The sequence below is a fragment of the Myotis daubentonii genome, chromosome 1 (genome assembly GCF_963259705.1).
Source record: "Myotis daubentonii chromosome 1, mMyoDau2.1, whole genome shotgun sequence".
Classification (NCBI taxonomy): domain Eukaryota; kingdom Metazoa; phylum Chordata; class Mammalia; order Chiroptera; family Vespertilionidae; genus Myotis; species Myotis daubentonii.
In genome coordinates, this window is record NC_081840.1 from 66,327,030 (window position 1) to 66,354,264 (window position 27,235).

Below are 27,235 nucleotides of genomic sequence, written 5' to 3' on the forward strand. Positions count from 1 at the left end.
TTCCATCTCCCAAAAGTTAAACCAGGACTTTTAAAAAGATCATACCAGGCCCAGCTGGCATGGCTCAGTGGTTGAATGCTGACCTATGAAATAGGAGGTCACAGTTCGATTCCGGGTCAGGAATGCCTGTGTTGCAGGCTCCCTCCCTAGTGGGGGTCATGCAGAAGGCAGCTAATCAATGATTCTCTCTCATCATTGAAGTTTCTATCTCTCTCTCCCTCTCTGAAATCAACAAAAGATATATTTTAAAAACATCATACCAGGAAACCATGACCACTCTTCCTTTCCTTAGGATAAACTGACCACAGACTTTTTAACATCCACTGAGTAGTTACGAACTGCATGCCACCAAATGTTTTAGAAATAGCAGTCTAGAAAGGTAAATTTTTTCTCCTCATTTTGGTAAAATGTTTATATCCTCTTCTTGCTAGGATAAAACTAGTTCACCTCAACAGTCCATGAGCATATATATCTTAAAGGCATTTCAGGCCTAACTAATATTCTAAGGGCACTGACTGGCACTCTGGCCACATGATCTCCTCCCCACTCCCTGCCTCAGGCTTTTTAAATCCTAATAATAGAAAAGAAATCAACCCTCCTGAAAGGTAGACCGTTTCAGTTTTTGTTCAGACATAGAAATGAAGGAATATCTTGAGTTGGTTTAATCTAGCCTGAGTAATCTTAATTTAGAGAGTTCTCAAAACACTGAATAAATTCAGATTTACTTTGGTTTGAATGAAAACCACTTTCCTTTTTAGGTGTCTCTTCAAACAGAGATATTTCCCCACAGAAAGTCCTGAATGTGTTAGCCTCCTAGCGTCCTCCAGGCTTATAAATAAAAATACAAAAGGGAAGAATTTTCTCTCCTTCTAAACTCGTATTTCGAGGAAGGGGGAGAGGAAGAATAGAAGGGCAATGACTAATAGGATGAAATGCCAGTCACTGCTGGTAGAGGACAGGGGAGCAACAAAGGACAATGAGCAATCAGCTTGGTGTAACCAACCCAGCAGCAGGTCCTTGACTCTTATGTCAAGGACAGATGAAATAGCGGTAATTATCCAAGTGTCATCAGAATTACCCAGCTGCCAATAAACTGACTGGACACTAACAGAACATTTTAATCTAATTCATCTCACATATTTTAGTTCTGCCAGTCAGCACCTAAAAGACATTTAGTTTACCCTTTTTTGGGGGGAGGAGGGTGGGGGGAAGTTGATTAATCCTCATCCAAGAATATTTTTTTTCATTGATTTTTAGAGAAAGGAGGGGGGAGAAAGGGAAGGAGGGGCAAAGGATAGGGAGGGAGAGAGAGAAATAGAGAACATCAATATGAAAGAGACACATTGATTAGGGCCAGGGATCGAACCTGCCACCCAGGTGCAGGCCCTTGACAGGGAATCGAACCCGAGAATCTTAGGTGTGGGGCTTATGCTCCAAACACTTAGCAACAGTGGCCAGGGCAAACTGAGTTACCTTTTAAATAGAGACATTTGTCTTTGAGAAATCAATGAGCCATTTCAAGTTTCCCCAAATTATGTGCTCTCCCTTATATGCAGGATAGAACTGCACACAGCAGGTGTTAAGTAAATGCTTCCTGAAGGAAAGATAATTCCTGCCCACATGAATAAGCAGGCAGGGCCCAAATACAAGCTCTCCATGTGCATGGGAGCTCTCCACATACCTGTAACAGCTCATCTCGGGAGATTTTGTCATCTTTATCCAAATCATATAGTCGAAAAGCAACTGGTAGGGAAAAATAAGAAGTTAGTGGAAATTCAGTAATGTTTTTCCCCTTCTCAAGAAACTAAATATGTAAAGGACACTAGACAGAAAACTGAACGTGAATTAATAGTTTTTCCAAGAGCCACTGCTATTACTTGTAGAGCTTTTAAAGACATTGTAAATTGTAACAGTTAAGAAATTGAGATACATCTCATAATTGATGGCATCTTAGTTTTGATGAAACATGGAACCCTCCTGGAACAAAACAGAAAACTTAAAAAAAGTCAAAATGTCCTTTTTCTTTTGTTGTTAATCCTCACTGGAAAATATGTTTCCTATCACTTTTTACAGAGAGTGGGAGGGAGAGAGAAAGAAACATTGATATGAGAGACACACATTAATTGGTTGCCTCCCACATGCACCCTGATTAAACCTATGCTCTAACCACTGAGCAACCAGACCGGGACAAATGTCCTTTTTCTTATCTTAGAATTTAAAAAAACCACCACCCAGCCTGGCCGGTGTGGCTCAGTGGTTGAGTGTCCACCGATGAAGCAGGAGATCACGGTTCCATTCCTGGTGAGGGCACATCCCTGGGTTGCAGGCTCAATCCCCAGTAGGGGAAGTGCAGGGTTGATGATTCTCTCTTATCATTGATGTTTCTATCTCTCTCTCCTTCACCCTTCCTCTCAGAAATCAATAATATATATTAGAAAACAACAACACATAAAACAAACCACCACCCATAAGTGATTCTGTAAATTAGGTCATCTCACACAATCCATCAAGTATACTATGCACTGCTCAGGGGGAGCCAACAATCAGAGCCATATAGCTACCAAATGGCTGGCTACACCAAATACTGCCCTGGGAAAACGGTCACTTTGGCAAATTTGAGCAAATGTCAAATAATTTTCTACTACTTGGAATTCTGTAGGTAAAGAGCTTCAGTTTCAAATAAAAATGCCAAGAATTTGATGGTCTTCTGACCTTATCATATTTCTTTTTAATAAGATGTAAATATTCCAGAAAGTAGGCTATATAAGAGAATTCAGAAGAGCAAAAAATCATTCAGCTATAGTGCTGAAGGGCTACCAAACGAATCTTCTATAACAATAAAAGGGTAATATGCTCATCAGACCGGACATCTTCCGGACGTCCTTCCTGACGAAGCTGGGGCCGGAGAGAAGCAGCCTGGGTCCCAGAGGGAAGCTGGTGCTGGCAGCAAGGGGGAAGGGCGGCCTACTCTTGCACAAATTTTCGTGCCTCGGGCCTCTAGTAGTGTGATAATGATGGATGATATTTTTTTTACTGTAAGAGAACATTTATTGGGTTCCTAGAAGAAATGGGTTAGGGAACAAGTTATAGAGGTAAAGGAATGGCACTCGGAGATTGGGAGTGAGGAAGCTAATGGTAATGTGAGTGGGGGGAGGGGCAGGGAAAGACAAGGGCATGCTCCTGGGAGGGAGAGCGCCAACAATGAATGATTTTATAGGCACTGTGAGAAATCCTCACACTGAGGAAGTGACTGCCTCCGTTTTGAGGCTTTGAATCACTTCAAGTATGCCACTAAGATTTTTGGTTTTCAGTAGAGTGCTATGAATACTAAAAGGCCAAAATCCAATGCTCCAGAGTTATTATTTTTTAAGACACTCAGTGTTTATTTTTTATTTTATTTTATTTTTTAATATATTTTATTGATTTTTTACAGAGAGGAAGGGAGAGGGATAGAGTGTTAGAAACATCGATGAGAGAGAAACATCGATCACCTGCCTCCTGCACACTCCTTATTGGGGATGTGCCTGCAACCAAGGTACATGCCCTTGCCCGGAATCGAACCTGGGACCCTTCAGTCCGCAGGCCGATGCTCTATCCACTGAGCCAAACCGGTTAGGGCTCAGTGTTTATTTTTATTTAATTTTTTTTTTATTGATTTCAGAGAGGAAGGGAGAGGGAGAGAGATAGAAACATCATTGATGAGAATCATTGATTGGCTGCCTCCTGCTCGCCCCCCACTGGGGATTGAGCCCGCAACCCAGACATGTGTCCCCAAATGGGAATTGAACCCGGGACCCTTCAGTCCTCAGGCAAACGCTCTAGCCACTGAGCCAAACCAGCTAGGGCTCCAGAGTTATTAAGACACACAGATTTAGTGCTTGTCTTTAGAAACTCATGATCTAGTGGAGAGCAACATGCACTTCTTACTTTATTTTTTAAAAATATATTTTTATTGATTTCAGAGAGGAAGGGTGAAGGTGAGGGAAATATAGAAACATCAATGATGAAAGAGAATCACTGATCCTGCACAGCCCCTACTTGAGATTGAGCCTGCATATGCCCTGACTGGGAATTGAACCGTGACATCCTGGTTCAAAGGTGGCTGCCAAGCACTGAGCCACATAGGCTGGGCCGCATTACTTACTTTAATATATGCTAAGTGCTATCATATATCTGAAATTTAGGGGGACAAAGCAAGTAGCAGATATGCCTTTCTGATTCAATAACATCTGAACAAGTCTGACAAAGAGTGGCATTCCAGGCAGAGCTAGCACTAGGTACAAAAACATGAGCACATGGCTGAGCATTGACCCATGAACCACGAAGTCACACTTCAATTCCAAGGGTTGTGGGCTTGATCCCCAGTAGGGGGCATGCAGGAGGCAGCTGATCGATGATTCCCCCTCATTGATGTTTCTCTCTCTTTCTCCCTCTCTCTAAAATCAATAAAAAAGTATATGTTTTAAAAGGTTATATATCACACACCCCTAAAGGAGTGAGTTCTCTAAAAGTCAAAGTACTCTGGCCAATGTTGTTCAGTGGTTGAGCGTTGACCTGTGAGCCAGTAGGTCACAGTTCAATTCCCAGTCAGGGCACATGCCTGGGTTGTGGGCTCAATTCCTGTAGGTGCACTGCAGGAGGCAGCCGATCAATGATTTTCTCTCATCACTGATGTTTCTATCTCTCTCTCCCTCTGAAATCAATAAAAATAAATTTAAAAAATAAAAGTCAAAGTAAAATTTTTAAAAAAATCTAATTTACTCTTTGTAAGGTACATATTAGAATTCTGGAGGGGCAAGATTTTCTCTGATGTTGTCTGTTCTTAATTTGGTTAGTTGAATAACTATCTTTACTAAATTTGAAAATTTATATGCTTAGATGGTATAGAGCAGTGATGGCGAACCTATGACATGCGTGTCAGAGGTGACACGCGAACTCATTTTTTTGGTTGATTTTTCTTTGTTAAATGGCATTTAAATATATAAAATAAATATCAAAAATATAAATCTTTGTTTTACTATAGTTGCAAATATCAAAAAACTTCTATATGTGACACGGCACCAGAGTTAAGTTAGGGTTTTTCAAAATGCTGACACGCCGAACTCAAAAGGTTCGCCATCACTGGTTTAGAGTTTAAGGGAAAGGAGACAAAGATTGTAAGTGTTCCTGCAGAAATGTATGTTTAATATATTCCCTAAACTAAACACACACACTTCTGAATATGTTGTCACCTTTCAGAAATAGGATAAAATGTGTTATCTACTAAGCTATCTTCAGGATGATTTTGGGATGGGAACCTGTTTGGTATATAACCCTTTAATATCTATTTCTGCATTTCTTAATTGGGTAACTGGAATATACATGCCTTTCTGCTAAAGTATTTACAGAAGCCTGAACTGCTAACTCTTTTTTAAAATTAATTGGGGTGACTGGTTAATAACATTATATAAGTTTCAGGCATGCAATTCTGTAACATACCATCTGCGTACCGCATTGTGTGCTTACCACCCAAAGCATAGTCTCCTTCTGTGACCATTTACTTGACTCTCTTCATTCTTCCCCCACCCTCCTCCTTTTCTGGTAACCACCAGATTGCTGCCTGTGTCTATGAATTGTTTGCTTACTGCTTTCTGTTTTATATCCCACATATGAGTGAACTCATGTGGTTCTTGTCCTTTTCCATCTGACTTAATTTGCTTAGTATACTTTCAAGATCCATTCATGTTGTTGCAAATGGTAGTATTTCATCCTTTCTTATAGCTGAGTAGTACTCCATTGTATATATGTACCATATCTTTATCCAATCATCCATCAAAGGATACTTAGGTTGTTTCCATTTTTTGGCTACCATGAATAATGCTGCACCAAAAGAGGGATATATATATCTTTACAAATAAATGTTTCCAAAATTTTCAGGTTGATGCCCCAAAGAGGGACTGCTAAATCATGTGGTCTATTCTTATTTTTTTGAGGAACCTTCACACTGTTTTCCATAGTGGCTGTACGAGTTTACTTTCCCACTAGGAGTATATGAGGGTTCCATTTTCTCCACATCCTCTCTAACACTTGTTATTTCTTGTCTTATTGATAACAGCAATTCTAACAAGTATGAGATGGTATCTCGTAGTTTTGATTTGCATTTCCCTTATAGCCAGTGAAGTTGAGCATCTTTAATGTTTTTACTGATTTCAGAAAGAGAAAGGGAGAGAGATAGAAACATCAATGATGAGGGAGAATCATTGATTGGCTGCCTCCTGCATGCCCCCTATTGGGGATTGAGCCCATAATCAGGGCATGTGCCCTGACTGGGAATTGAACCATGACCTCCTGGCTTATGGGTCGATGCTCAATCTCGGAGCCACACCAGTCAGGCAGGTTGAGCAGATTTTATAAATTTGTTGGTTTTTGTATTGAACTGCTTATTTTGAAACCCAACTGCCATGGAGTAAAGATTTGTGTCCCCACAAATTCATGTTGAAGTCTTAACCCCCAATGCAATACTATTAGGAGGTAGAGCCTTTGGAGATAATTAGGGTTAGATTATATCATGAGGGTGGGGCCCTCATGATGGAAGGAGATAGATGTCTTTCTCTCTCTTTTTGTCTCTACCATCCTCTCTATGTGAGGATATAGTAAGAAGATGACTGTTTGTGAACCAGTAGAGGGCCTTCATCGGGAACCTGACCATGTGGCACCCTGATCTCAGACTTCCCAGACTCCAGAACTATGAGAAATGTAACTGTGAGAAATGTCTGTTACTTTCGTCACCCAGCAATGGTATCTTGTTACAGCAGCCTGAGCAGACTAAGACACCAGCAGAGGAGTAACTGAAGAGATCACCCAGTAGGACGTTTTAGAAAAAACTGCAGCAACAAGTAGTTATTTTTCAAGTGACTTGGATTCCTGTCAGTCAGCTCTGGCCTTGAAACAGAGGAAACACTTTCCTCAAGATAATGAACGGTCAAATGCACAACTGACTGAGCCATTTTGTTAGGTTCTCTCTTTCCTTTTCTACTCTCCCTTTCCTGATTCTTGGTCCATGACTCAGACTCTCGTCTCCAAAGCAGGCTTCTGGAATCTCCAGTTCCACGGCTTCAAATGCCACCTAATTCTGAATGCTCCCAAACATGCAGCTCCAGTTCAGACCTCTTGCCTGAGCTCCTCAGTGCTAAACAACACAGGGTTAAGACTCTGGCTCCCCTAAATCCTGGCTCTGTGATTAACATTGTGACTCAGTTGCCTGAAGGGTGCACAATAAGAACAGAATCCACCTCATAGGGTTCTGAAGACTGAATGAGTTAGCACAGGGAAGGCACTTTATTGTTGTTGTTTTTTAGCTAATGGTAACATGCCTGGGGCAGGGAAGGGAAGAGGAAAGGGAAAGGCATGAGCTCCTGGGAGGAGAGCCATGAAAGGCACTTTAAATAGTGTCTGACACACAGTAAGAGCTCAATCAATGCCATTTATTTGCCATCACCTCTCTACCCTCCTCCCGTACCACTCACTTCTTTCTTGATAATGCTTCTTCGTTCTCTGAACACACCAAGTACTAATTAAACCAACTGTTCCCTTTGCCTAGAGCTCTCCTGTTCTTCACATGGTCAGCTCAGTCTTAGCTCATATTTCAATTTCCTCAAAGAGTTCACTGACCACTCATTCGAAAATTATGACAGCCCCCTAACACTTTCTAATCTCACCTTATTCATTTCCTTCATAGAACTTGCCATGCTCTTAATCTTGTTTATTCATTTGTCTTTTTCCATAGTCTGTCTCCCATATTAGATCATAAGCTCTATGAAAGCAAAAACCTAATCTGATTTATGCATCATTATATCCTGGGCCTAAAATAGTGCTTTGCACATAGTAATTACTCATACATTTGCTTAATGAAGACCAAACCAATGATCTCAGTCAAACCTTTACCTTTTAATCACTGTTTATTCTTCTTTTAAATAAAATATACATAAAATTTACCATTTTGACCCTTTGTAAGATTAGTTAAGTATTTTCACATTTTAGTATAACCATCACCATGATCCATCTCTAGAACTTTTTCAGTTCTCCCAACTGAAACTCTAACTCATTAAACATTAACTTCCATCTCCCCCCAACCCCAGCCCCTGACAACTTTCTCTCTATGGAGTTGACTACTCTAGGAACCTCATATAAGAGTATTTAAACAATATTTATCCTTTAGTGTCTGGCTTATTTTAATTTTTAATTATTTAATTTGAGAGGAAGGGGCAGAGAGAGACTGATTTGTTGTTCCACTTATTTATGCATTCATTAGTTGATTCTTTTTTTTTTTTAAATATATTTTATTGGTTTTCTACAGAGAGGAAGGGAGAGGGATAGAGAGCCAGAAACATCGATGAGAGAAACATCGATCAGCTACCTCCTGCACACTCCCCACTGGGGATGTGCCCGTAACCAAGGTACGTGCCCTTGACCGGAATCGAACCTGGGACCTTTGAGTCCACAGGCTGACGCTCTATCCACTGAGCCAAACTGGTTAGGGCTCATTAAGTTGATTCTTATATGTGCCCTGACCAGGGAACCCACAACCTTGGCATATCGGGATGATGCTCTAACCAACTGAGCTACCCAGACAGGGCCATGCCCTTTTTTCCTTAAACAGGGAATTACTACTTTTTCTGAGACAGTCCGATCCATACATGAGTATCTCTCTTTTAAAAATTCTTCCTTCTGTTGAACTGAACTATATCCATGTCCTCATTGCATAAATTCTTCTCCACACCATAAACTTTCATATATTTGAAGAAAAATCTCTAACCCAGTCTTTCCTTCTTCTGACTTTATGCCCACTTCTTTCAAAATCTTTTTATGGGGGGAAAAGGGGAATTTAGTGAGCACAGAGTTTCAGCTTTGCAAAATAAAAAGTTCTGGAGATATGTTTCACAATAATGTGAGTATATTTAACATTACTAAACTGTACACTTAAAAATATTTAAGATGGTAAATTTTGTTATGTGTTTCTTACCACAATAAAAGGACTCTTCCTTATGATAATGATTCATGTAGTTGTCAGTGCCTTCAAACTTCTAGTTGCTTTCTATATATACTAGAGCCCCGGTACACTAAATTTGTGCATTGGGCAGGGGGGGTGGGGTGACTCTCAACCTAGCCTGCACCCTCTCCAATCTTGGACATCCCTCTCACAATCTAGGACTGCTGGCTCCTAACCGCTCACCTGCCTGCCTGCCTGATTGCCCCTAACCACTCTGCCTGCCTGCCTGGTCGCACCTAACTGCCTTCTCCTGCCAACCTGGTCGCCCCTAACTTCTCACCCCTGCTGGCCTGGTTGCTACTAAGCGCCTCTGCCTTGGCCCCTGCCACCATGGCCTTGTACAGAAGAATGTCTGGTCTAATTAGCATATTACCCTTTTATTAGTATAGATTATTAGTATAGATGCTCTAGTACAACGATTCTCAACCTGTGGATCGTGACCCCTTTGGCGGTCAAATGACCCTTTCACAGGGGTTGCCTAAGACCATCCTGCATATCAGATATTTACATTAAAATTCATAACAGTAGCAACATTACAGTTATGAAGTAGCAATGAAAATAATTTTATGGTTGGGTCACAACATGAGGAACTGTATTTAAAGGGCCAGAAGGTTGAGAACCACTGCTCTAGTATATCTCCAGAATCCAAACTAAAATATGGTTCCCAAGATGTGTTCTCTTTAGTACAGAGTGGGATTACCACTAGTCTCATTAGGATACATTTCCCTACTCAAAGCCTAACATTATATTACTCTGATGGTGGTGGTTGGAGGTTTGGAGGGGCGGGGGGTAGGGATGCTGCAGGCCAGACAGTTGCAGTGCATGGTGGCTTCATTTAGTCTCAGACAGTATTTAGTCTTGAAAGAAGCAATTAAAATTCACCAATACAGTATCCAGTAAATTTGATCAAAAATCATTAGAGTTCTATTTTCTTCTATATCTAGTTTTGTTTATATTTAAGTGTTGTGCTTTTCATTAAGGTACATGACCTTATGTACAGAAGAACAGTATTTCATTATTTTGGTTAAAAAAATTTCCCTACCCTATACAACAATACTTATTTCAGTGCTTCTTAAACCCTTTTCCTGAATAAAGGAGTGAACTCATACTCCTATCCTATAGACAGGGAGACCAGGGTATGGGCCAAGGGCCACAAATAAAAAGTTTAAGTCTTACACACCATTTAAAAAATATATGTACATTTGGCATGATAGTCTATACTTCATCTATATTTGTTTCAATATTAAAAAGTCTTTTCACAGACCTCTCTGTATACCACTGTGCATCCTTGAAGAGAAGCTTGAATTCAATCAATTCAATACAATTTCAATCCCAACTGTGACTGTGTTAAATGAAAAGAGAAATTACATTTTAATTTCTTAGAGAAGTTTTGTAAGAGATTGGGCAATATTATACATGAACCAACAAGGACAGAGGGAAATCTAACAAACATCCAAGGAAAGGAGGCAAAAGGCATGGGGACAAAATTTAATCTTGCACAAACCCGCTGTCCGCTCCCACTTGAGTCATATCTAATACCTATCAAACTCTAAGATGAGCTGAGGATTGTCATTCCTTACAGGTGGGCCTGGGTCTTTTTCCCATCCCAGCACTAACCAGGCCTGACACTGCTTAGCGTCTAAGATCAGAGATCAGGTGCATTCAGGGCCGTAGACGTGGCTAAATCTTTTTCACTGTTGTCACCCTAGCACTTACTACAGTTCCTGGTACACAATAGGTATTCTATGATTTATAAGTAATATTAGTAGCTAACTCATTGCCAGGCACTATTTGAAGTACTTGACATATGCTAACTCACTTAATCCTCACAAACATCCCTAGGTGAAATCCTTTAATATTCCTCTTTACAAAAGAGGAAACCGAGGCCCAAAGAGTTTGAATAACTTGCTCAAAATCACATGGTCAAAAAATGGCAGAGCTGGGATTCAAACCCAGCCAGTTTAGTTCCAGGGTCTGAGCTCTTAATCACTATACTCTTATGTTTGTTAAATAAACGAATGAGTAAATAATTTGGAAGAAATGGAAAACAAATGTTTTAAACCAGAAGACTTTAGCTCCTTACAGTGTAGTTTGTTGCTTCGGCTGTTGAGTGGTTCTGGTCCATTCACATCTTTACTCTTTTCATTATCCTCAATGGGTCGGAAATGAGCCAAAGTTCTCATGAATCCACGAAAGTTTACCTGGTCCTCTCTGATTGGGAAATATAACAAACAGAACACCATGTCAATCAGGGTGATAATTTCTTATGAATTCAATTTATTAGCAACAGCTTAAGCTAAAGTGGCAAGAAATTCCATCCAACGAGGTCTCTTTCCACATGCACAATACTAGTACTTTAGTGTTCATATAATATCTTCATTTAAGTCTCACCTTAACCTTGTGAGGTGGGCATTGATGTTTCTATCTCTCACTCCCTCATCCTTCCTCTCTGAAATAATAATAATAATAATAATAATATATTTTAAAAATATATTTTGATTTTTTTACAGAGAGGAAGGGAGAGGAATAGAGAGTTAGAAACATCAATGAGAGAGAAACATTGATCAGCTGCCTCCTGCACACCCCCTACTGGGGATGTGTCCGCAACCAAGGTACATGCCCTTGACTGGAATCGATCCTGGGACCCCTCAGTCTGCAGGCCAACGCTATATCCACTGAGCCAAACCAGTTAGGGCAAAATATATATATTTAAAAACAAACTCACTGCTTTGGAATCTGCAGCAAGCAGCAAGGTGGTCATTTCAACTGAATGACTTCCAACCACCTCCTATGTCTCCTCTGTTGTCACATATACCTAGTGATATTTTAAGGTTAAGGCATACCATGAAAAAGCTTTTTTTAAAAAATATTTTTTTAAAAGGTGTTTTTATTGATTTCAGAGAGGAAGAAAGAGGGAGAGAGAGAGAAACATCAATGATGAGAGAGAATCATAGATTGGCTGCCTTCTGCACACCCCCTACTGGGAATCAAGCCCGCAACCCAGGCATGTGACCTTGACTGGAATGGAACCTGGGACCGCCTTCAGTCTGCAGGCCCACGTTCTATCCACTGAGCCAAACCAGTTAGGGTTGGAAAAGCTATTTTTAAAATAAATGTTACTTAGTTATAAAAGCAATAAATACATTTTTGGAAATTTGGGGGGGGGGGCAAAGTAGAAAGAAAAAAAAAAAACAGTCCTAGCTCTACCAATCAATTACAACCATCATTAATAAATTTTCTTCCAGTAATTTTTCTATGTTGTTTGGATAATTGTGAACACACTGCACAAGTGATTATTTTTTTCCACTGATTTTTAGAGAATGAAAGGGAGGGAGGCAGGTATAAAGGGAGGCTGGGAGAGAGGGAGAGAGGGAGAGAGGGAGAGAGGGAGAGAGGGAGAGAGGGAGAGAGAGAGAGAGAGAGAGAGAGAGAGAGAGAGAGAGAGAGAGAGAGAGAAACATCAATGTGAGACACATTGATTAGTTGCCTCCCACAGTGCCCCAACCAGTGTCAAGGATCAAACCTACAACCCAGGCACAAGCCTTTGGACCGGAATCCAACCTGTGAGCCTTCAATGCCTGGGCTGATGCTCTTAACCACTGAACTACATAGAGCAGGGCTATTTATTTACTTTCTTTTATTTTTCAATTACAGTTTACATTCAATATTCTTTTGAATTAGTTTGAGGTGTACGCATAGTGGTTAGACAATCATATACTTTACAAAGTGTTCTCCCTGATATCTCCAGTAACCAGCTGGCACCATACACACAGTGGGGCAAAAGTAGGTTTACAGTTGCTTGTATAGAAAATATAACAATTAATAAACAATAAAGTCTGTTTCACTTACAATATAAACTTACTTTTGCCTCACCCTGTAATTATTACAATATTATTGACTTTATTCCCTATGCTATACTTTACATCTCCATGACTATTTTATAACTACCATTTTGTAGTTCTTTTTTTTTTTTTTTTTTTTTTTTTACCATTTTGTAGTTCTTAATACCTTCACCTTTGTCACACAGTCCTCCAACCCCCCCCCCCCCCGTCAACCATCAGTCTGTTCTTTGTATGTATGAGTCTGTTTCTATTGTATCTTGCTCTTTAAAACTTTTAAGCATGTCTCCAATGAATCTTCTATAATAACAAAAGGGTAATATGCTAATTAGACTGGATGTCTTCCAGACGTCCTTCCTGACGAAGCCGGGGCTGTGGGTGGCCCGGGGGAAGCCAGCCCGGGTCCTGGGTGCCTGCCTGCGGCTGAAGGAGAAAAGCCTGGATCCTGGGTGCCAGAGGGAAGCAGGAGCTGGCAGCTGGGGGAAGGAAGGCCTACGCTTGCACGAATTTTCGTGCATTGGGCCTCTAGTATAAATATAAAAGCATAATTGTGTGTCTGTATCATGATTCTATTATTCCCTCATAATTGGATAGATCACCCTTACCTCCTCATTTTTCATCATACAATGTTTTGAAAGACCTTTTTGTATAAAAAGCTTTTTTTTTGGTAATCAGAGAAAAACATTTTTATTGTACTGCAGACCACTCAATAATCCTTTAAGAAATAATTCTAAAATTTGAATAAATGAAGAATGTTCTTTAATATTAAAAAAGAATGTCCCATGTGACATAGTTATTTGCTTAGGGCAGTACTGGAAAGAACAGTTGCCGGGTTCCTAAGAATAAATGCCAGTCTTTGTGTGTCTCATTGGTCAGATGAAGCATGGAAGGTCTTTATAGACATACAGATCAGAGACCTGCTAAAGGTACAACCTTCTAAACCACCGACTGGCGACCGCTGCTCCAAAGGTTTCCTTAAACCAGCGTCGCCAACCTTTTGGACCTCAAGGACCACCAGTGGTCCACAGACCACTGGTTGGCAACCACTGTTCTAAAGAATAACCTTTAGTTCTTAAAAGTAGCTATACTACTAATGGAGCAGTATCTTGTAAAAAATGTAAGATCTGCCCTGTTTTGGCTCAGTGGATAGAGCATCAGCATGCAAACTGAAGGGTCTCAGGTTTGATTCCAGTCAAGGGCACATGCTGGGGTTGCTGGCTCCATCCCCAGTGGGGAGCTTGCAGGAGACAACCAATCAATGATTCTCTCTCATTGATGTTTCTCTCTCTCTCCCTCCCTCTTCCTTCCTCTCTAAAATCAATAAAAAATATATTTTAAAAAAGTAAAATCTGAGGAATCAAGTAATATGAAATAAGATATGAGTTATATGCCAGAACAAACAGGTTAATAAGTACATATTTTATTGCCATAATGTCTCTGAGTTAAAAGTAACTAAATACCACCCTAGCCCGTTTGGCTCAGTGGATAGTGTCGGCTCATAGACTGAAGGTAATTGGGTTCGATTCTGGTCAAGGGTACCTACCTTGGTTGCAGGCTCGATCCCTGGCCCTGGTTGGGGGGGCATGCAGGAGGCAACCAATTGATGTGTCTCTCTCTGTCTTCTCCCCATCCCTTGCACTCTCTCTAAAAATCAATGGAAAAATATCCTCAGGTGAGGATTAATAACAACAATAAAAAATTGACTATATACCAATGTTCCACTTTCAAATAGAAACACTGGTCTGCTTCCTCCTGTATGGCCCCCTCTGGGGATGAAACCCGTTACAACCCTGGTACGTACCCTAACTGGGAATCAAACTCCCGGTGCATGCATTGGATGACATTCAACCAACTGAGCCACACCTATGGGGCAAATCTCATTCTTTTAATATGTTTTTTTAATTGATTTTTCTTGAGAGAGGAAAGAAGGAGAAACATCCATCGAATGACTCCCACACATACCCTTGACCAGGGATTGAACCTGCAACCCAGACATGTGCCCTGACCAATTGACCTGGCGACCTTTCAGTGCACGGGACGACACTCAACCAACAGAGCCACACCAGCCAGAGCTCAAATCACATTGTTTTAAAAAAAGATTCCAGCTCTGGCTAGTGTGGCTCAGTTGGTTGGAGCATCATCCTGTATACTGAAAGGTTGTGGATTCGATTCCCAGTCAGGGCACATACCTGGGTTGCATGTTTGATCCCCGGGCACGTAATAGGAGGCAACCGATAGATGTCTCTCTTGCATCAATGTTTCTCTCTCTCTCCCATACCTTCCCCTCTCGCTAAAAATCAATAAAACATGTCCTCAAGTGAGAATTAAAAAAAAAATCCACTTGCATAAGACTAGACAAAAACATACCTTGTAAGCTAGATATTTATATCTTACTAGAAAGAGCAAGAAGCAGAGGTGCAGCCTGCTAAGAGCCCAGCAGTGCATCCCAGTGTGGGCCTCAGCTTCCTCATGTACATCTGCCTACTGTCCTTAGCAGCAGATCCCTGGGTAGGATGGTGGACGATACTGCAGTCACAACAAAGGTGGTTTGGCCTTACAAAACACTTTCCACAAGCTGCTCCTTCAAATAATCAAGGGTGCCTGAGGAACTTTGAAAAAAAGTTGGCAAAATGGCTCTATAGAGTTTACTTTTCTCTGCAAAAGATCTGAAACATAGCTGTGAAAGGTCTCTCTGGAGAAGTTCAATGTTCTGCAAGAGCTAAAAGAAGAAGTAGAAAAACCACACCTAAAACAAACAGGGCAGTTCAGGGAGAGAAATGGGGGGAAATGAGGAAGGGTAGCAGATTACTCATGGTCAACATGAATCTGAAAGAGCAGGTCTCAGTCTTCATATTCCTGCCTTCATATCAATTGGCTGCTAGTGTTCCTCTGACTATCACTCAGATTTACTGAGTATCCAAATTCTCAACCTGCGAATTCCTTTGCTCTCAATTCAGAGTTCTAAAATTTCTCCAGGCATTTTATGTGATAGTGTCCTCACTGATACTTAGTCTCATTATTAAGAACTCGCAACCACATAACTTCTTAAAGTCCTTTGGGTCATACAGACAAGCCACAAGGAACCAGGAAGAGATTGTTAACGATTACTTAAAACAAGATTATATGACTAACTTTATTCATGAAAAGGTACCTAATCAAATCAATAAATATTGACTCAGTACTTTGAAGGCAGTGTATTAGGTAGTGAAGCATATCAACAGCCTAGTTTTATATTAGACAAACATAATATTTGAGAAAGTAAGTGCGTATGAGGTGGGGACAACTGTATTCTTAGTCAATGTTGTAAAAAAAATACTAACAAAACAAAATAAAACCCACAAAAAGAAACAAAGGCTGTGCAAATATTCCAAATTAAAGAAGGCTAAAGATACATGACAACTGACCCACACTGCATTCTGTTATTAAAGGGGGCAAAAGTGCTATAAAAGAGATTATTGGATGAACTGATAAAATTGGAATATAAATAATATATTAAAACTAGAGGCCCGGTGTACGAAATTCATGCATGGGAGGTGGGTCCCCTCAGCCCGGCCTGCACCGTCTCGCAATCCAGGAACCCTTGGGGGATGTCCAACTGCCGGTTTAGGCCCAAACCCACAGTGGGATTGGGCCTAAACCGGCAGTTGGACATCCCTCTCACAATCCAGGACGGCTGGCTCCTAAGCACTCACCTGCTTGCCTGCCTGATCGCCCTAACCACTTGCCTGCCTGCCTGATCGCCCCTAACCACTCTGCCTGACTGATCACCCCTAACCACTCTACCTGCCTGCCTGTCTGATTGCCCCTAACTGCCTCTGCCTTGGCTCCTACCCTGGTGGCTTCATCTGGAATGACGTCAGGAAGGTCGTTTGGCTGTCTGATCTAATTAGCATATTACACTTCTATTATTATAGATAAAATAGATAATGGGAGGAATGAGCAATGGTAATAAGATGAATAAGTTCTGGGTTGTAATGTACAGTATGGTGACTATAGTTAACAATACTATATGTTTTATATTGTGTTTTTTAAAAATATATTTTTATTGATTTCAGAGAGGAAGGGAGAGGGAGAGAGAGATAGAAACATCAATGATGAGAGAGAATCATTGATCGGCTGCCTCCTGCACGTACCCCACTGGGGATCAAGCCAACAACCCGGGCATGTTCCCTGACCGGGAATCGAACCATGACCTCCTGGTTCATAGGTCAGCACTCAACCACTGAACCATGCCGGCCTATACTATATATTTGAAAGTTGCTAAGAGAGTATATTATAAAAGTTCTTACCACATACAAAAAAGTTAACTATGTGAGGTGATGAATATGTTAACTAATGTCATTGTGGTAATCATTTTGCAATAAAATCTATAAAATCACTGTTGTATCTCTTAAACTTACACAATGTTATATATCAATCATATCTTCAATAAAGCTGGAAAACAAAGAATAAATTACCTAATATTTTATATGATTATAGCATTTGGTAGGTGCTGTAAGTGTAAATTACACACTGAATTTCAAAAACGTATTTTAACACATTGTATGCGGGAAACGAATTTTATAGACGCGGGATATGTTTTTTATAGACTAGCGGTAGAATGCGGGTAACGTATAAATACGTAAACTAAAGTTATCGTAATTTTACTGAACGTTGCCATTTGCGCAAAAAATTAGCAAAAATGGCCCGCGCCACCTATTAGCGCGCAATAAAAACAACCCGCAAACAATGTGTTAAAAAAGAATGTTAAGATATATTAATAATTTTAAAATACTAATTACATATTGAATGATACTCTGAATATATTAGATTAAATAAAATATATATTGCTGAAGTTCATTTAACTTGTTAATTTTTACTTTTTTAATTTTTTTTAAAATATATTTTTATTGATTTCAGAGAGGAAGGAAGAGGGAGAGAGAGATAGAAACATCAATGATGAGAGAGAATCATTGATTGGCTGCCTCCTGGATGCCCCCCACTGGGGATTGAGCCCACAACCCAGGCATGTGCCCTTGACAGGAATTGAACCTGGGACCCTTCAGTCCGCAGGCCGACACTCTATCCACCAAGCCAAACCGGCTAGGGCTAATTTTTACTTTTAAATGTGGCTACTAGAAAATGCATAATTATGTCTGTGTCTTGATTATATTTTTATTGGTTTGGACTGAAAGACAGAAAGTACATGCAAATGAAGCAACATGTTAACAACAATATAATAATAGATGTGTCTGGGTAAAAGATATACAGGTGTGCTTTGCACTATTTTCAATTTTTGCAACTTTTCTGTATATTTGAAATAATTTCCAAATGAAGTTTTTAAAGAGTTTAGTTTTATATCAAAGATAAACAGGGATTAGCCCTGGCAGGGTGGCTCAGTTGGTTGGAGTGTTGTCCAGTATACTAAAAAAGTTGGAGGTTTGATTCCAAGTCAGAGCACATACATAGGTTTCTGGTTTGATCCTTGGTTGTGGCATGTATGGGAGGCAACTGGTCAATGTTTCTCTCATATCGATGTTTCTCTCTCTTCCCTTTCATCTCTCTCTAAAAATCAATAAAAAAACATCCTCAGGTGAGGATTTAAAAAAATAATTTAAAAAATAGATAAACAGGGATTAAAAACAGAATTTTAAAGACGGGCTTATATACCTGTTTAAAGTTTTAAAAGGGAGGAGGGTAGAAGAAAAGGCATATTTTAGATATGACCACGTTAGGGATGTTTAATATAATCAGGAGGATTGTGGTCTGAGATGACCCAACCAACATCATTATTCCAGATCAACCTCAGAAAGGAAGCCAAATAACTGCAGAAACTCACCCCTCTGGAAAGAAGGCATTGATGATCCGGTCCCCCAATGGGTTGATGGCAAGTTCTGGAATCCGCTGGAAATCTTCCCGGCTGCCAAGAGAATCACCTTGAGTTAGAGACCATTGGCCCTTAGCATGAACTCCTAGCAAGGATATTACCTTCTGGAATTTATTTCTGTGGCAAATTATACTAAATAACTGCAAAGAATAGCACTTTAATAGCTGCCAAGTGTTTCTTGCACCAAGTTAGGAGTGGAAGAAGCCAGATTTAACTTTGCCACATTCCAGTGAATTCAGCACACAGGTTACGTCAATAAACCACCAACGAGCAAATACTCAGTTGTCCCTGTAAATGATTCCTTGAACATTACCATTTTGTACTTAGTTATTAAGTTTGGAGAATGAACAGGAAGATCTACAGCACTATGATATACAAATAACTCTTAGGCAATCCTTAAGTCCAAGGAAAGAATAAAATGTAACAAACTAACTGATTTCCAGACTTCCTTGCTCTGAGTCTGTTTTTTCCTCCATTATCTTCTACAGACTAGAGTGAGAGGACTATTTAACCTTCAAACATGGCAAGAGTAGTTATCTACTCACAACTTGGAAGTTATGTTGGTGTATTATTAGTTACCTCTCACTGTATACACATTCTGTGCCGCTCTGTTTATATACATTCTCTCATTTCTTAATGCTAACATTTTACCTATATCCTTCTAGAACTGAGGAAGTTGAGTCAGTGAGATAAAGTAACTTGCCCCATGCTACAAAGCCACTAAATAGCAGAACAGTGATTTAAATCTAAGTCTGTAAGTTAAAGCACATCTTTTTCTAAAAGCACATTTATTTCCAATATTAAACTTAAAAAAAAAATCTTTATTGATTTCAGAGAGGAAGGGAGAGGGAAAGAGAGATAGAAACATCAATGATGAGGGAGAATCATTGATTGGCTGCCTCCTGCACTCCTCCTACTGAGGACTGAGCCCGCAACCCAGGTATGTGCCGTTGACTGGAATCAAACCTGGGACCCTTCAGTCCGCAGACTGATGCTCTATCCACTAAGCCAAACCAGCCAAGGCTCCAATATTAAGCTTTTTGAAAGAAAGGTGTTCTCCCAAAAAATGTTCAATAAGTATTTCGAAAAGAAAACTTGATTGATTTTCTGTGCCAATATAAAGCTATCTACAACATAACTGCGCTATACTTTTCAAAAATACCAACGTCATAAAGGACAGAGAAAGGAATGATTGTTTCAGATCCAAGGAGACTAATGAGCCATGTAACTAAACTCAATGCATGATCCTAGAGTAGAAGAAAAATTGCTATGAAGGACATTATGGAACCATAGGTAAAAATGAAATATGACCATACAGAATATAAAATATTATAAAATGGTACTGCATCAAAATGCTAAATTTCTTGATTTTGGTATGGGAAGGTCCTTGTTATAGGAAATACACACTGAATTATGTGGCAAAATGTTAACTGGTAAATCTGGGTCATAGTATATGAAGAAATATAAACTCAACAAATCTGATTCCTGCCTTTAAGATGTTTACTAACAGCAGAGGTAAAAGTTACTCTTTCACCCTCTTTGTACTAAATGCTAGTGTTTCTGTTTACCTGGGAGCCTTTAATACTGTTCCCCTTGTGGTTTAACATTTACAGTGCTTAATTCAACAAACTCATCTCCAGTACATCTGATGGTGACAAAGGTAGAAATAGGAGACTGAGCACAAAGCTCTGGAACAATAATCTGGATTCTAATCTTCCTTTACCTCTTAGGATAATACTTTTTATAGCAATGAATGAACCAGAAGTCATTCATAATATAACCTGGTGCTTAAGATAGACCTACAGGGTATTGTGCTGAATAAAATAAGTCCGACAGAGAAAGACAAATGCCATATGACTTTACTTATATGTGGAATCTAAAAAACAAAATAAACAAGCAGAACAGAAATAGATCCATAGATACAGAAATCATTTCGACATATAAATTAAGAATTACAAATTGATAGTTACAGAATAGTCATGGGTTATAAACTATATCATAGGGAATAGAGTCAATAATATTGTGATAACTGTATATGGCATCAGATGAATATTAGATTTATTGGGATAATCACTTTGTAAGTTATATAAATGTCTAATCACTGGGTTGTACATCTGAAACTAATATTGTATATCAACTATAACTGAAAATTAAAAAATTATCTTAAAAAACATACACTGATACCATCTCAATTCAAGTTGAAAAAACATGTTTTGAAAAAGCTAAATAAAATTTTAAAATTAAAATTAAAATAATAAAATAATAAAAATAATAATAAAAATAAAAAATAATAAAAATTAAAATTAAAAAAATGGGCAGAGGACTTGAATAGGTATTTCTCCAAATAAAATATACAAACAGAGCACTGCTATGGAAAGAAACTGAAAGATCTACCTGAGCAAAACCTCAACCAAGTGTGGGAGGTTGGCCACCCAGAAACACAATCCTTTTATTTGGGGAAGAGGGTTGCAAATCTGTCCCCTTGCTCCTTGACCACATATCCTAGAGTGAGGCCTATCAACTTACTGGTCCTTTTCAGAGTACAGAAGGGAAATACCTGTAGAAAAACAAACCACAAACCACAAACAAACCCATAACAGTTTTCTACAGTAATCCAGCCAGGCCTTTTCATAAATCTGAATGGACAACCAAGGCTCACCAGACATCTTAGGAAAATTAGTAGCACAAAAGAGTAGAATTAAGATGAATAAGATAATAATTCAGGGAATGAAAAAATTATTAGAATGAAAGATTCTAATAAGTAACCCAATAGACATTTGATAAGTTTTGCAATGGTAAAACAGAAATAGGCTACTGTGAGAGAGCAGAGGGCAGAGAACAAAAAAGATTCTTAGAAATTAAAAATATGATTGTGGACTATAAAAGTTAATAAAAGGACTGAAAAATAAATTCAAGGATATCTTTCAGGAAGCAAAGGAAAAAAACAACCAGAAAACTGAGTCATGGTAGTCCAATAAAGAGAAATGCCATAAAGATTAATTTAATAATTAAAAAAAAGGAGAGAAATGGATATCCTCAAAGACACAATAGAAGAAAACTTCCCAGAAAAGACAAAAACTTCTCAGAAAAGGACATATTTTTAGATTGTGAAGGTTCTCCTAATACTGAGCTCACAATGAATAACAGAAAATAACCCATAAAAAGGTGCATCACTGTGAAATTTTAAAACATCAACAGGAGATATATGAAGCTTGAGAGAAGAAAAAAAAGATTATGTACCAAAAGAATGAGAATTAGATAGGCATCATGGTTCTCATCTGTGATACCACTGTGTACAGAAAAAGTGCTTGTCCAGAATGTTGAAATCTGTCCTCTGGATAAAGTCAAACAAGAAAATGAACCTCAAAAAGTCCTAGTGTGCAAGCAGATAAATGGCTATCATTTAGGACACTATCTCTTAAAATTTACAGGTTATCGTTAAGCAATATGTAACAACACAGCCAACTAGCAATTCCCAGTAATAACTTCATTGCAGAGTTTAGCTGGTCTATATTGAAGCCCCTATTGTCAACTGAACCTGTAGGCTTTAATATCCAGGAACATTTTTCATCAAGGTATTATTTTAGAAAAAGTATTATCTGACAAAGACGCAATAATAAATTGTTCAAAGTAGAGGATAGCTTAAAAGTAAACTTTTATTGAAGTGTAACATATATATTGAAAAGAGCACAAATCATAAGCATTCAATATGATGAATTTTCATGGTGAAGATTGTAACTGCCACCCAAGTCAAGAAACATTGATATTACCAGTACTCAGATGCTCCCTTTGTCTCTACCTGTTCCCCTCCCCAAAGGGTAATCATTATTTTGACTTCTAAGACCATGGACTAGATCAGCACAGAGGGTATTTAAACAAAGAAACCATCTTTTTAAAAACAAACAATTTTTATTGATTTTAGAGAGGAAGGGAGAGATAGAAACATCAATGATGAGAGAATCAATGATCAGCTGCCTCCTGCACACCCCCTACCAGGGACTAAGGCATGTGCCCTTGACCGGAATTGAACCCAGGACCCTTCAGTCCACAGGCTGATGTGCTATCCACTGAGTCAAAACGGCTATGACAAGAAAATATCTTTATATTCAGATATTGACTGAGCTCTCATCTTGATCTGCCCTACAAAAGACCAATTCAGGATCCCTTACCGGACTCCACTCCCTTTTCAGAAAGACCAATTTCAATAGCAGTGGTATATTCCACCCAATATAATGGCAGCTGAAGAAAGTAACATTTGTGAGGTTACAGTGTATATTTATATCCCGTGATATACCAATATGAGGTGCTCGGGCCAACACTCTAACCATTGAACAACACTGTCCAGGTCGACTCATAACTAATTTGAATCTATATCTTAGTGGTTAAACCTAAATTTATGAGGAAGATGTAATCCCAAGTGAATTATTCAAGTATTGGAGCTAAATGGAAAAAAAGTAGAGATTTCCTGTCTGGTTTATTTTTTAAGTGCAAATTTACATAGTCTCTTCAACAAATGGTGCTGGGCCAGGTGGACATCCATGCACAAAAAAATAATGTTTCACTCTTACCTCACACCATATATACAATATATACATATAAAATACATATTTTTGTATATATATATAAACATCATGCTAATTGAAAGAAGCCAGTTACAAAAGGCCAAATACTGTATGATTCCATATCCTATGTAATAAAAGCCTAATATGCTAAGTGTCCAACCATTGGTTCTACCAGTCACTATGATGTGCACTGACCACCAGGGAGCAAGACGCTCAGACCGGTGGGTCAGCTTGCTGCTGGGGTCCAGCCGATCGAGACTGAGCGAGATGGGCCAGACATGCTCTGGAGCCCTCCCACGGCCCCTCCCTGGCCCAACCATGCACCAGTGGGGTCCCTTGGCCTGGCCTGTGCCCTCTTGCAATCTGGGACCACTCAGGGACCCTGAATCCATGCACCAGGCCTCTAGTATTATATAAAACTAGAGGCCCGGTGCACAAAAATTTGTGCACTCGGGGGGGGGGGGTCCCTTAGCCCGGCCTGTGCCCTCTCGCAGTCTGGGACCCCTCGGGAGATAACGACCTGCTGGCTTAGGCCTGCTCCTGGGTGGCAGAGGGCAGGCCCAATCCCTAGGTGCAGCCCCTGGTTGGGCTCAGAGCAGGGCCTATTGGGGAGTTGGGGCGCCGCCCTCTGTCATGCACAGAGCAGGGCGGATCGGGAGGTTGCGATGCCACCCTCAGTCATGCTCAGGGTAGGGCCGATTGGGGGGTTGGGGCACTGCCCCGTCACACTCAAGGCAGGGTCGATGGGGAGGTTGTGGCGCCACCCCCCGTCACGCACAGAGCAGGGCCAATCAAGGGGTTGGGGTGCTGCCCCCTGTCACACACACAGCAGGGCCCATCAGGGGGGTTGGGCTCCGTACCCTGTCACGCACAGAGCAGGGCCCATCAGGGGGGTGGGGAGCTCCCCCCTGTCACGCACAGAGTAGGGCCGATAGGGGAGTTGGGGCACCACCCCCTGTCACACACAGAGCAGGGCGGATCAGGGGGTTGGGGCGCCGCCCTCTATCACCCACAGAGCAGGGCCGATCAGGGGGTTGGGGCGCCGCCACTGTCACACTCAGGGCAGGGCCCATCAGGGGGTTGGGGGACCGCCCTCTATCACCCACAGAGCAGGGCCGATCAGGGGGTTGGGGCGCCTTCACCTGTCACGAACAGAGCAGGGCCGATAGGGAGGTTGTGGCCCTGCCCCCTGTCACACACAGAGCCACAGGGCGATCAGGGGGTTTGGGCGCTGCCCCCTGTCACACTGATCCCGGTGCCGGGAGGCCTCTCAGCTCCACTGATCCCAGTGCTGGGAGGCATATTACCCTTTTACTATATAGAATAGAGGCCTGGTGCACGGGTGGGGGCCGGCTGGTTTGCCCTGAAGGGTGTCCTGGATCAGGGTGGGGGTCCCCACTGGGGTGCCTGGCCAGTCTGGGTGAGGGGCTGAGGGCTGTTTTCAGGCTGGGACTGAAGCTCCCAACTGCTCCTTTTTTTCTTTTTCTTTTTTATTCTGGGCCAGCTTTAGCTCTGAGGCTCCAGCTCTTAGGCCTCCGCTCCTGAAAGCAGGTATCTGGTTTGTTTCGGTTCTCGAAACTCTGTATCAACTCCAGCTCTGAGATCCCAGCTGGCTGAAAGCTGGTTTCTGGGGTTTTGTTTAGCTTAGCGTCTATATTTATTACAATGTTTGAAACTGCAGGCTCAGAGGCCTGCAGCGGCAGGCGGGGAACGTTGAGGAGTCCTCCGTCACTGAAGCAAGCAAGCCTCATGTTAGTTTCAAGCTGCCTGGCTGCCGGCCGCCATCTTGGCTAGCAGTTAATTTGCATATTGCCCTGATTAGCCAATGGGAAGGGTAGCGGTCGTACGCCAATTACCATGTTTCTCTTTTTATTAGTGTAGATGTCCAGAGAGAGGAAGAAAGTAGATTAGTGGTTGCCAGAGGAATGGGAAGTAGACTGCTTAATAGGTAAGGGGTTTCCATCTGTGATGAAAATGTTCTAGAACTAGATTGCCAGGGTCCAACCCCAGCAGGTCCAGGGGTCCCCAAAGGTGTGGACGGAGTCGGCGAAGAAGGAATGACACGGAGACAGCGTTCAGTTGATCAGCAGCCTAGCCAGGATCTCCAGCCAAGTTCTGGTCTCGATCTCCAGAGAGGTTCTGCTTAGGATCTCCAGCCAGGTTCTGTGTACATGTTCCCTCGCTAGGTTCTCCAGCCAGGTTCAGTCATCAGGTTCTAGTCAGGTTCTCTTGCCAATTTCTGTAGTCAGGTTCAGTCCAGGATCTTTTGCCATGTTCTCTCGCTAGGTTCTGTCTCTAGGTTCTGAGGCCAGTTTCTGTCCAGGATCTTTTGCCATGTTCTCTCCAGCGAAGCTCTTCTGTCTCTAGGCTCCGTGTAGGTTCTGTCTTCTGAGTTCTGTCTCCTGAGTTCTGTCTTGTTACATCTGTATTTATACCAGTTGATTCCAATCCTATCAATCTCTATTACAAAGGTTAGGGCGTTTCTTATCTCCATTCCAGGGAGTAAAGATTATGTAGCTTAAGCATGATTGTTCCTAGTTAAAGTGATTAATTACCCGCCTGGCACTTAGTTAAGTGGTTTTATTCCCTCCCTAACTTCAGGGGAAAATCCCTACCTGGGGAAACAACCTTTCTCAGAGACCTTGGTTAAAACACATAGTACCAAGAAGGTGAGCAAACATATTAAGAACAGTATGCCATATATGCCAGGTCCCTTGAAACAGCAAGCATGGACTGGCTCCCGGCACTAGATAGTGGTTATGGTTACACAACATTGTGAACATACTTAATGCCACTAGATTGTACACTTTAGAATGGTAAATTTTATATGTATTTTTGCCTCAATTAAGAAAAAGCACTTAGTGTGATCTTTGCACATGGTAGGTATTCCATAGTCATTGATTTAATGACTGTGCAGCATGGTTTTGGTCAATCCCAGCGTCTAGTAAAGGCAGATTTTGCCTTGAACAAACATAACCCTAGGAATATAGTTGCTAAGCCTTTGGACATATCCTCAGGCAGAAGAGCTATGAGAATATGTACAAAGGCTTAGCAACTATATTCCTTCCCCTTTCATGCTATATCCCACATCCATACGAGAAGCCTCCCAAAGAAGTACTAAACTGCTTTCTGCCAGCCACCAGAAAGGCAAACAGCTTCATTCTATACAGTCAATCAAAACAGGAACAACAGTAACAAAAGGTTGTACTGTACTGAGAGTTAGGTTGGGAGGTAGTGGTAAGGAGGTATTTTTTTCATTTGACTTTGATATGACAATTACAAATATGAAATGATACAGCATTACATTACTCTGAGATCATATACTTACTCTAGACCAGTGGCACTTTTGATATTTAGAGCAGAATAATTATTTGTTGTGGGAGGATGTCCTGTGCACTATAGGATGTTTAACAGCGTTCCTGGCCTCTACCCACTAGACAAGAGCAGCATTTCTCAGTCATGACAATTAAAAATGTCTCCAGACATTTTGCCACCCAGGGGCAAAATAGCTCTTAGTTGAGAATCACTGCTCCAGACTAAAATATTGAACATCTTATGTAATATTAATAAACATAAAATGATGTACCCTAGGATTATGGATTGTATTGGGAAATATAAAACAACCTAACCATCTTGGATTGCTACGGGTCAACCTCATAAAGCTAATATTTTTGGGAAAGGACTGTGGGAAAATTCAAGCAGAGAGCTGAAATTCTCAAATGTACATACATTCTTAGGACCAGAACAATGGCCACCCAAACTAAGGGGAGTTGGAGTAAACAGCAAGCACCTAGTGATAAATGTAATGCTGGTGTTCTGCTTATTTAACTCCCTTTTGGATCAATGATGCTCAAAGACAACTGAAGAAATGGTCCCTGCTCTGTATGCTAGATGCCTATCATGTTTGCCCTTGGGATAAAAGCATTTATTCAGACATTGC

The 27,235-nt window shown here is 40.7% G+C and overlaps 1 protein-coding gene across 1 annotated transcript in view; it reads right to left on the reverse strand.

Annotated features, from left to right (window-relative positions):
- Positions 1-27,235, reverse strand: part of CHP1 (calcineurin like EF-hand protein 1) — a 49,827-nt gene that overhangs the window by 6,170 nt on the left and 16,422 nt on the right. Inside the window, exons 3-5 of the mRNA XM_059659386.1 lie at positions 18,686-18,766; positions 11,112-11,239; positions 1,682-1,743 (exon numbers count right to left, since the gene is read on the reverse strand). Of these exons, the coding sequence (XP_059515369.1) occupies positions 1,682-1,743; positions 11,112-11,239; positions 18,686-18,766 (271 nt within the window). The remainder of the gene's footprint in view (positions 1-1,681; positions 1,744-11,111; positions 11,240-18,685; positions 18,767-27,235) is intronic.